The following is a 12,099-nucleotide window of genomic DNA, read 5'->3' as shown; positions in this document are numbered from 1 at the left end:
TAAAAAGTGAGATTAACAAGTTTAACCACTTTATCCTTTCACACTTTCAGGAAGAAAGAGAGGGAGGGAAGGACTCGATGTATTCAAGCCATACCTATAAGGCTTGCAGTTCAGCTGATTAGATATCAGATTGGCTGGCAATCTGACCAGGTGAGACTATCCTGATAGAGAAAGCTGTCAACAGGCTAGGAAGTGACAAGACTTCAAAACATTCTTGACATTAGTTGCTGATTGCCGTGCAGGTGTTATCGGTCATTTAACACAGTTATCGTAAAACAAATAGAGATCCATCTCACCGCGGACAGACAGAACTCACCTCATGTCCACATAAACTGATATTGAAGAAATGGAAGTATTTCGTTCCCTTGGAGGTGAAGCTGGGGCCATTCATCAGCGAGCCTACACTGCTGAGGTTGCGGAAGTCATAGTGCAGAGTCTGGTTTTCTTTTTCATGGTAGAAAAAGCAGTCGCTATAGCAAAGCGAGTGGTCCTTCATTTAAAGACAGAGAAACAAACAATAATGCAGAAAGTTAATAACTACTATGAAGAAAATGTTTTCAAAAGTTCTAGCTATAAAATCTTCCAGTAATTTTTGTCTTAGTTATATTTTGTTATACCAGGGATAGAGGATTCCTAATTGCTAAATGTCTCTATAAAAAGTGCAGAAGAGTCAAGATTTTTTTAATCAGGGATATTTTCTCAGATAACCTCCTTATGGGAAGCTATTTTTAAGAAATACTAAAATCTTTCCATGAGGCCTGCTTTCACAGACAATAAAACATTTGCGTTAAGCTACTCTGATCTGCTGGCTTGCTGATTTGCTTCAAACTTGAAATGCTGTACACCACGAGTATTGCTTCCCCAGGCACTCCTACACCCAGCTCACAGGACAGCTCCTCCTATCTTGGAAATGCACAAGATATCAATTGTAGTATTTTTGAAAAACTTCTTATTAAATATTTTCCCTCATATTTTGTGACTAGTAACCAGCATTTCCACAGCATAAATTCAGAGCTCAATTAATGTAAGAGAAGAGAAAACAGGAATGAGAATTGCAGAGCATTTTCCAGCATCGATAGCAACTCCACCACCTCTGCCTCCACCACCCCAGAGGGAGTAACTGGACAGCCACGTCCTTACCTGGGTGCTTTTACTTCCAGGCCCACACGGAATGCAAGCTTCCTTGCCATAGACCTGGTGGATGGACAGGTAGGTGTCAGCTGGACACTCCTTGCACTGGTTGGTTTCCTTCTCAATGTAGTGGCCTGGGGGGCAGGGTACACATGATGAGGCCGACTGCTCAGAGCCCAGGGCACAGGCACGACATGACGCTGCTACCCCATCAACTGCATTAGTGGCTGTGATAGAATAAATCTTCACCACATCATTGATGAATCGTCTGTTCTAGAAAGAGAGCAGAAAGAGTGGCATCTGCCTTGGAGTGCAACTGCATGAGCAAGTTATGCTTTTGTTGACACCACCAGAATAAACAGAGTGTTCCAGACTACAGCTTGAGTAACAGTGGGTTACCTTCACTCCCATTCAGTAGTTCTAAATAAAAGCCCTTAAATCTTGACATTAGAAGCCACTTTCTATAACCATGGAATTCCAGATGTGTTGCTGCAGTTGACATCAGACACATCATAATTGGCACTGGCACAGTTACAGACTGTATCCAAGACAATAGCAGAGTAGCTTTATATCTCACCTTGGTTTACCCAGGCATAATTCTTAATGATACGGTCTGATGCTGAAAGTCTGGATGGGTGGAAAATCTTGGAAGGTAAGGCCCTCTTTTCATCACTCAAACACTGTGAGATACTGATAGACCCATTCTGAGCATTTCTTTCCTTCTTCAGCCCTTCTCCTAAGCAATGCGTTTGAATTTCTATCAAAAAGATGTCAAAGGAGCAAGCAAGATGCTGACTCATGCCTCATTTTTTCCTTTTGTATAAGATTAACAAAGGTCAGGTTTTTGTCACCCTAGTGTACAATGTCACATCTGACTATTTAATGCTCTTCTGAACCAAGATAAAAAGACAAAGAGGGAGCTGGCAAGATGGCTCAGCAGTAAGAGCACTGACTGCTCTTCCGAAGGTCCTGAGTTCAATTCCCAGCAACCACATGTTGGCTCATAACCACCCATAATGAGATCTGATGGCCTCTTCTGATGCATCTGAAGACAGCTACAGTGTACTTATGTATAATAATAAATAAATCTTTAAAAAAAAGAAAAGACAAAGAGAAAATGGAGTTCCATCTGTGTTCACCCCCTCATGTTTATATTCTGAATACTAAATAATAACCCCCCAAGGAACAACGTGAAGTCTTGAAAAATCTGGGGACTTGCTTCCCACTGAACATCTGAAGAGAAAAGAGAAAAATGAACCCCACGTGCCACCACAGCAATGAAGCTACTCCAAGCAAAGATCCACCTTGTTCTCCTTTTGATCAAGTCACAACTGTGGAGATACACAACAAATACCATGCCTGAGACTAGGGACACGGTGCAATGGCAAGGTGCTTATGTCACAAGCATCAGGACCCGAGTTTAGCTCCCAAGCAATGAGATAAAAACTGGGTATGGCACCATGGGCTTCTAACCCCAGTGATGTGGCACTGGGTGGCACAGAGGCAGATATCCCGGAGGCTCTCTAGCCTGCTAGTCAAGCCACAATAGTTGTTGCTAGATTTTTCTGAGAGTTCCTGTCTCAAAAAAAATAATGTTGAGAATAATCAGATGACTTCCAATGCTGTTTCTGATCTACATACAGACACGCATTCACAGATACACAAGCACAATCAAAAAATAGCACACACACACATGTATGTACCCCCCCCACATACACTCCAAAATACATACATATATACATATATACCAGCTCTGCTAATATTGACACATATAGAGATGATTAGGTCTATGCTAAAAATGAAAATCAAAGAAAGGCAATGGTTGGCTGTGTCCTACCATCCCATATACAAATGCATTCTTTCTAAAACAAGACAGTATCATAATGAAAAACATAAACCCACACTAGTTAATGACTCTTAAGCAAAGATTACTGGGTGGATAAAGGAGAAGGAAGCTAGGAAGCTTCTCGGTCTCCTAAAGACTTAAAAACTAAGGTTTAAGTAAAATCAAAATGGAATTTTCTTATAAGCTTCAACAACTGTATTTGCTCATCACTCAAAATAAAAGAGGTCTGTTGTTATTCCACCCATTTCATACATTCGTATTCTCAAAAAGATTAAAAATTGTGATTTTTATACCAATTTACTATATAACAAGATGACAGACTCAAATTACTGTCAGTTTTATATACATCACCACAAGTGAGCATCATCTTTGCATTGTAAAAGAAATAAAACTATGGGATTATATTATCTTGTATAGTAAGTGTAATACTGTGTACATCTCATGGTGGAACTTTAAGGTTCTCTGTTCTCTGAATGGAATTTATAGTATCCTATGTACAGTGTTAGCATTGTGTAAAGAGAAGGGGGTCATATTCTATGGATGTGTGGTGAGGTATAGGGGAAGGGGGTACCTCAGCAGGCCCATGCATCCCTTCCCCCTGAGGGACCAGCCACATGATGGTAAAGTATAGAATAGTTTATTCAGGGCATGGGGAGGGGAGTTAAGAAGATAGTAAAGGCAGAGAAAGACAGACAGATGAGACAGAGAAAGTAGAAAAGTAGAGGAGTAGAGGCTGGCCAAGAGCACATGGAGAGAGGTGGGGGGAAGGGAAACAGAGAAAGAGCAAGAGAGAAACAAGAGACCAAGAGAGCAAGAGGGTGAGGAAGGGGTGCAGCCCCTTTTATAGTGGCCTGACCAGGCCAACCTAGCTGTTTCCAGGTAACTGTGGGGTGGGGTTTAGACAGAATGCTAACATACAGGTTATGGGGCTCTACACGGGAAATCAAAATTTCATTCATTGATCTCACATCTCCATGATAGAGTTCATAATGCCCATATGAAGCTTATAGTACACTTACAAAGGGTTTGTATTGTACATTTGAATGATTTATGGACTCCAGGATACAGGTCAGAATGAGTTATTTATATAGAGAACACAGCTGACCGGCACATAGCTTGTGATGAGCTCAACAGAGTTCATATCAACTTGTGTAGAGTACACATGCTCTTTCAATCTCATAATGCTGTATATGGGGCGCAGGATGCTTCTGGGTACAACTCTTAGTGACTACAGAAGACATCATTATGCTCTGAATGGAGATGATACCCAGGGGTAACGAGTAAGCAAATGGTTGGGACTTACATCTTGACCTTGGTTTGTCCTCTGGAACGCCCATGTAAATGTAAACGTTGCATTCTTGAATATGACATGCGTATAAGCTTGCTTTTCTTTGGTTCCTCCCCATGATTCCACCACATTGGTGCTTTTTCTATTTATATCCTAAAACAGTAGGGAAATATTTGCAAAGAACACAAACTCGTTATTAATACAAATACATATCCATTACAAAGATATACTTTTATTTGAGAAAGCTGTATATAGGATTCATGACAGTTTCCTGCTGCACACTACCTGTCCTAAAAATACAACTCATAAAACTCCCACAAACACACTGTCAACAAAATGTGAAAGAAATCCCATGTATCTGTATGTTTGAGACACACACTTAGAAAGCATAGAAGGGAAACTTTCTCAGAGTCCCTAGGGAAAACTTCTAGGCTCCTCGCTGAATAAAAGGCTTCCCATTTGGAACATTTTTCTTTGAGACTCTCACAGAACCATTTATGTAGACATCCTAAGTTTCCCTCTGAATTGGACTTACTACAGATTCATCCAAATGAAAGCTAACGAGAATGCTATCCCATGCTCATTAAATACTCTCGGGATAGTATCTGAAGTCTATGAAGTTTCATTTATTAACTATTTTAGTTATGATTTTCTTAGCTAAATCTAGGAAAAGAATCATGCAGACTTGAGATATCCCAAATAATACACTGCCATTAACAGGACCTGAAAACAGGTACAATAAGCAATACAGTAGTATAATTTATTTGAAATGAAAACAAAGGTTAAGTCTGAAGTTTTTGTCAAGCTTCCCTTTAGAATTTCTGATAAATAATTTGTTTTTATTAGTTATTTGGCATATTGGAAATACACTGTCATGGCCTCAAAATTTGTCTCTTCCTATAATAAAGAAAGAAGGATCAAAGATATTATTAAGCAATCAAATATAGAAACAGTATGGAAAAATGATGTCCACACATTACATTAATTTCATTACCAAATAACTAAATTATCATACTTGCCACTTTCAAAAATCATTAAATATTGTTCCGAGTTACATTGTAAAGTGTTATTTGATATCTAAAGCATTATTATTTGTGATTTAATTTGACAACTCAAAACTCTTATGATAAAACAAATCACTTAAAGACTAAAAAGAAGAATGCTATCAGGCTCTGCTGTAAGCTACATCTCTACAATGATTTGTAACATGTAAGCTTGGCATAGTGGTACCCTCAGGAGGATGGCTCATTGGGATCACAAGGTTAAATAGCGAGAGCTTGTCTCAGTAAACAGATTCAGTTGAGATAGATTTTCAAAAAGAGGAGGACACAGAATTGGAGATGGGAAAGTACTGGGGGGAGAATAGAGGTGGAAACAGGAATTGGGATATGATCAAAATAATCATATACATGTGTGTGAAATTATCAAGAATAAATTAAATGTCATTGGAAACAGAATAACTGTTAAGACCAGGAGGATAGGAAAAAGGTGTCAGAATGGAACAATTTTGTATATGCAATTTAAAAAAATTTTTTAACAAAAAATGAGGGGAAAAGATAAGGGGGAGGGGAGGAATGTGGTTGCTGTTAACTATTATTATTACTCATAGAGATGACGTGACAGCAGCATAAATGAGAGGAGAGGAAACTGAATGTCTCCAACAGCTTCATAGGCTAAAGACAGAAAGCCCCTGCCGGGAGGACTGAGGACTCATGGGTGTGAGGAAGATGACTCTATTGGAAATCATCTATGACCTTTCGCTGCCTACATGTCAGACTTCAGCAATCACACATAAAATGTTTAAATAGTCACTCATCTGGGACATCATAGAAAAATTCTTTAAGACGAAAAGTTCACTAGAGACAAACTAAAAACACACCAAAGTAGAACTATAAAGTCACCATTTAGCTAAAATGATAAAATTTCAGCCAACAAATATTTAAAATGTCCGTGCGATCTCAGTGTATTTGAATTGCTACATTTCTCAAGCTAGGATTTGAAAATTAAGTCACATCTAGAAACCAAATAAGCAAATTTGACATGAACATAGTAAACTCTCTTGTCTAAATGTATTAGATTAAAATAGAAAGTTTTGCTTTCTTTGCAGTACTCTTATGTGCCCATTGTTTTCTGCTGTCCCTTGCTAATACATCTTCCTTTATGATGTTTGCATTGCTAAATAGTTGAGTTATTAGAGGAAGCTTTTATCAGCACACAATAATTTTCTAAAATTGATATTTTGTGGCCTTTACCAGTCACCTGGGAACCACACCTACTTGTTGAGCCTTATTGCACAATTCCTAGTAAATTCTTTAGGTATTTTTAAAATATTTTTGGTAAGTTCTAAGAAGGCCAAGAAAACCATCCCTTATCCCAACATGAAAGACAACTTGAAACAATAACTATGAAATCTCCCCTCAATCACTCACCACCATGAAGTACAAAACACAGTCAGCTGAGCAGAGAGTCTCAAACACAAATGTTATCCTTCCCAGTTCCGAACCTGTGGCTCCAGTCATAGACGTTGGTGGTCTGCATGACAGATTAAAATTGCAATATCAATAATATACTCTGAATGCAATTCCAAATAATTAAAATGTGTGTACTCATTAAACTGAAAATCTAGCTCCTCTCTTCCACTAAGCTCCCTGAGGAAGAGTAGATCCTTCCTTTCGCAGGCTGTGTGTCCTCACGCTTGTTCTAGATCATGATCAAATGCCTGAACCCCCTGCTTCTGAAGGAAGGGAAAGTTTCACACTAGGAAGCCTCAGCATAGGAGACTACAGCAAAGACACACGTGAACGTGTTGCATACTAACTACAAATAGAATTGAGATTAAACAACAAAATACACTCCTGCAAACCCCTTACACTAAGTCTTCTGTGTTAAAGATCAAAGCAGTGCGGTTGTTACAGGTTGGGTTGTAAATCTCCTAACACATTTCAGCTTTTCCTAAGGAACACACACTACTAACACTTTTAGGTTCTCGGAGAGTAATTCCATAGACATTCCAAATGATATCATACACCATTCTCTGGCAGTCAGTTGTTTACTTGATACCAAGAACCACTCCATAGAGCCAGTCCTACTTCCCTATTTCTATCTAGGAGGTGAAGATTCCCATACAAAGAAATCAGCTTCTCTTACTTAAATCCTGGGATGTGCAAGTTTAAGATGAGATAGTCATTGTCAGAGCCTCCAGCTCCACTCCGGATGTGATCTCCAGCCACCTCCCAACCTGAAAATGAGAAAAGATATTTTATTAGTCAAATTTCATTAATTAATGACAAAAATGTTACAAATAAGTCAACATAAAAGCCAAATACATATTTATGCTCAAAGTTAGAAGCAATGCAGAAAAATCTCACATTTTAAAATATTAATTATAGGCTGCATGCACAAGTACACTTGTAGATATCAATAAAGGCATTGCAACTGTACCACTCTGCATACAAGTTAATTAATGGGAGACTGGTGAGAGTTTTTTCTCAATGAAACATGACTTTTCAAACAGAAACACATGGTCTTTATCCATTCTGACACACTACGGTGGAAAATTCCCGCTCTGCTGATAGCCAATGGAAAACTGAAATTTCAAATTACTTATTAAAGATTTGGGGTCAGGAGTTCTTTTCAGTTTACCATATTGGTATTTCTCAATTTAACTTTTACTAAATGCCAGTAAGTGTGGTGTGTGTGGGAGAGCAGATGGATCTCCTTCCCTGAGGAGTAGGAAATCTGAGGCATACACATGCTAACAAGTGTCAAGTGATAGTTTTCTGCACAGGAAGTTTGGCACAGGAACAATCAATGTACCACAAGCCAAGATGAGCACTGTAATTGAATAAAGGTGATGTATCCACGGATAGCATCAAGCAAGCTCATTAGCTAAGGGCACTACCTTAGCATTGATGTATCTGCAAACATTATCCATGACTTTGGGAGATATAACACTAACACGGGCATTAATATCAGTACTAGGTTGGCAACTTGGCAATTTTCAAATATAATAATTTATTAAAAATTAGTATGTTGAGTAAACAACAAGAAAACATAGTAAAAATAATGTGTACTCATCCATTAGGGAAATGTTGATAGCTCTGCTGCCTAAAGGCTCCCATGATTGAAAACAAAGAAAAGCAGCTATCAGCTCCTATGTTAAGAGGTGAGTAACCACGGATATGGATCCCTGTGCCCCCAAGAAAGGAGAGTATCAGTAGTAGGAGAAGAATTTGGGTTTAGAAGATAGGTATATGACAGGGGTAGCAAGGACCAAGACAGCCCATGTAGACCAATCAAATGCCAAGAAAGCAAAGCCTGGGGCTGTATTTCTCAGAACACCTCTTTGAATCTCTGCATAACAAGGCATGTGAAAGAAAGCCAAAGAAAAGGCAGAAGGAAATGACTGTGTGTAGGTGTGACTATGCTTCTAGGAGAAAGCCTTACCTCACATGTCTCAGTACTGCCCAATGCAGAGTCCACCAAATTTTTGTCTATATTGACTAAGAAATACAGATTTTTTTCACTTACTTTGTTTTTTTAGTGATATCACAAACATTTCTCCATTACAAATCACTGTATTCAGTATCTAATTTTATTTAAGTATATATCTAGTATTCAAAATTTTTTCTCCTGTTTTTCATATAGAAATATTAAAATTAACATCTTTGTGTACAGCTTTCTTCTTCATATTACCATTTTCTCATTGGTATAGATCCCCACAAACATTATTACTGAGTCAGAAGAATAGAAAAACTTTCTGGAAAGGCATTTTCAAATCCCTTTCAATATAGTTTGTATATAATAAAGACACATATAGTACTTCATTCTATCACGTTACCTTATACGTGTAATCAATATTCTATTGCTGGAAAGTTAGATTATTTCCATTTGCATTTTTGTGGATAATACCCAATGAAGCCATTCATGAGCAATCAACTTGTGTCCAACTTTTTCATTTCTCACAGGCAAAATATCAATACACAAAAATTGGCTCTTTTTTCCTAATATGCAATGTCATCAAATTCAGACTTGAGAAATATGAAAACACCTCTACTGTGTATCCAAGCCAGTGTGGACATGCACTTTAACTCTCCAGCCAAGAGGGTGACTCCCTCCTCAGGAAGGCTGGCTGTCCATGCACTTCCATTTGACCCTGTTGTGTGTTGTTAATTACAAAATGGCACAGGCTCCAGGTCACAAAAACACATACCTTTTTTTACCTTTGATTTTTAAAATATATGGCCTGTGAATACATTGACAGTGAGTAAATCAAGCATTGGTGTGAGAGCTGGAGTCTTCTATATTTGTCCCTGATAGTCTGTACTAGTGAGCAAACACGCACATGTATGAGGCTTTCTGTAGATTCATCATTTTCATGTAGATATGCTTCCTTTTCCAATCTTAATTTCCTAATTGATCTTAAAATCCTGACTTCAAATTTAATCATAAGACATACGGGTTAACAACTGTCATAGAAAGGTAATTATTGTAGTGTTTCCTGAAGTGGAAATTTCTGGTTTATTCAGAGACTCAGTTGTGTCATGTGATGTTTTTCTGGAAACTGTCTTTTTTTGTTTTAACTAGATATTTTCTTTATGTATATTTCAAATGCTATCCCGAAAGTTCCCTATACCCTCCCCCAGCCCTGCTCCCCTACCCACCACTCCCACTTCTTGGCCCTGGCATTCCCCTGTACTGGGGCATATAAAGTTTGCAATACCAATGGGCCTCTCTTCCCAGTGATGGCCGACTAGGCCATCTTTTGATACATATGCAGCTAGAGTCAAGTGCTCCGGGGTACTGGTTAGTTCATATTGTTGTTCCACCTATAGGGTTGCAGATCCCTTCAGCTCCTTGGGTACTTTCTCTAGCTCCTACATTGGGGGCCCTGTGATCCATCTTATAGATGACTATGAGCATTCACTCTGTATTTGCCAGGCACTGGCATAGCCTCATATGAGACAGCTATACCAGGGTCCCTTCAGCAAAATCTTGCTGGTATATGCAATAGTGTCTGGGTTTGGTGGGTGATTGTGGGATGGATCCCCGGGTGGGGTAGTTTCTGGATAGTCCATCTTTTCGTCTTTGCTCAAAACTTTGTCTCTGTTAACTCCTTTCATGGTTATTTTGATCCCTATTCTAAGGAGGAATGAAGTAACCATCCGTTGGTCTTCCCTCTTCTTGATTTTCTTGTGTTTTGAAAATTTTATCTTGGGTATTCTAAGTTTCTGAGCTAATATCCACTTATCAGTGAGTGCATATCTAATGACTTCTTTTCTGATTGGGTTACCTCCTCACTAAGGATGAAATCCTCCAGATATATCCATTTGTCCAAGCATTTCATAAATCCATTGTTTTTAATAGCTGAGTAGTACTCCATTGTGTAAATGTGCCATATTTTCTGTATCCATTCCTCTGTTGAGGGACATCTGGGTTCTTTCCAGCTTCTGGCTATTATAAATAAGGCTGCTATGAACTTAGTGGAGCATGTATTCTTATTACCAGTTGGAACATCTTCTGGGTATATGCCCAGGAGAGGTATTGCTGGATCTTCCAGTAGTATTATGTCCAACTTTCTGAGGAACCACCAGACTGACTTCCAGAGTGGTTGTACAAGCTTGCAATCCCACCAGCAATGGAGGAGTGTTCTTCTTTCTCCACATCCTCGCCAGCATCTGCTGTCACCTGAGTTTTTGATCTTAGCCATTCTGACTGGTGTGAGGTGGAATCTCAGGGTTGTTTTGATTTGCATTTCCCTGATGATTAAGGATGTTTTAAACATTTTTTCAGGTGCTTCTCAGCCATTTGGTATTCCTCAGTTGAAAATTCTTTATTTAGTTCTGTAACCCATTTTTAATGGGGTTATTTGAATTTCTGGAGCCCAGCTTCTTGAGCTCTTTGTATATATTGGATATTAGTCCCCTATCAGATTTAGGATTGGTAAAAATCCTTTCCCAATCTATTGGTGACCTTTTTGTCTTATTGACAATGTCTTTTGCCTTACAGAAGCTTTGCAATTTTATGAGGTCCCATTTGTCAATTCTTGAGCTTACAGCACAAGCCATTGCTGTTCTGTTTAGGAATTTTTCCCTTGTGCCCATATCTTCGAGGCTTTTCCCCACTTTCTCCTCTATTAATTTCAGTGTCTCTGGTTTTCAACAAATCATGCTGGCACAACTGGCGGTTATCATGTAGAAGAATTCAAATTGACCCATTCTTATCTCCTTGTACAAAGTTCAAGTCTAAGTGGAAACTGTCTTTTGAGAGGAGGTTTATGCTGAAGCAGACACATGGGAGAACATTTTACTAAGAACAGACACGTGGTGTTTTTCTGTAGACAGCCTGGAAAAAGGGCATGTGGTGTTTTGGGAGAGCCCATATTTGAAAAAGCACATGTTTGGGAAGGATAAATATAGCCCAACGGACAGTGGACAGCACTAGATAGTATTGGTACACCTTGCGATTCTTTGCTAGTCATCTTTTGTCATGACTTCATACAGAGAAACACACCAAAAACTTCTGGTGGTGCTCCAGTGGCTTCTTGCTGCTTCTGTGGACTCAAGCTGATTGGGAGTGTCTTGTAGTTCCTTCTGGATCAGCCTGTCACTGCTGATTTGCGAATGGTGTTTATGAGTGGATCAACCTGCCACTGCCAACTCATGTGACTTGAGCTGCGCAGACTGGATTTGCTCCAAAGAAACATTTCTAAACAAGTGCACATCCTCCTTTGTCCTGTCTACCTTTCCTTCTGCTACCTTCAATAAAGAACACTTCCTATTTAATATATATCACATCTTGGTCTTTCACTCACCTGTTGACTCAAAACTTTTCA

The 12,099-nt window shown here is 38.9% G+C and overlaps 1 protein-coding gene across 8 annotated transcripts in view; it reads right to left on the bottom strand.

Annotated features, from left to right (window-relative positions):
• The window catches only part of Elapor2 (endosome-lysosome associated apoptosis and autophagy regulator family member 2), a 218,565-nt gene that overhangs the window by 42,540 nt on the left and 163,926 nt on the right, over positions 1–12,099 (bottom strand). For 6 of the 8 annotated variants that reach the window (XM_030254371.1, XM_030254372.1, NM_172706.4 and 3 more), the window contains 5 exons: positions 7,413–7,503; positions 6,695–6,797; positions 4,281–4,418; positions 1,141–1,404; positions 317–490 (listed from right to left, as the gene is read on the bottom strand). In XM_030254371.1, the coding sequence (XP_030110231.1) occupies positions 317–490; positions 1,141–1,404; positions 4,281–4,418; positions 6,695–6,797; positions 7,413–7,503 (770 nt within the window). Of the gene's footprint in view, positions 1–316; positions 491–1,140; positions 1,432–4,280; positions 4,419–6,694; positions 6,798–7,412; positions 7,504–12,099 lie in introns of all 8 variants that reach the window. The other 2 variants (NR_153371.1, NR_153370.1) reach the window with 2 other exon arrangements.

Source organism: Mus musculus, chromosome 5 (assembly GCF_000001635.26).
Source record: "Mus musculus strain C57BL/6J chromosome 5, GRCm38.p6 C57BL/6J".
Classification (NCBI taxonomy): Eukaryota; Metazoa; Chordata; class Mammalia; order Rodentia; family Muridae; genus Mus; species Mus musculus.
The sequence above is the reverse complement of the archived record's forward strand: the minus strand, read 5'-3'. Positions and strand labels throughout refer to the sequence as shown.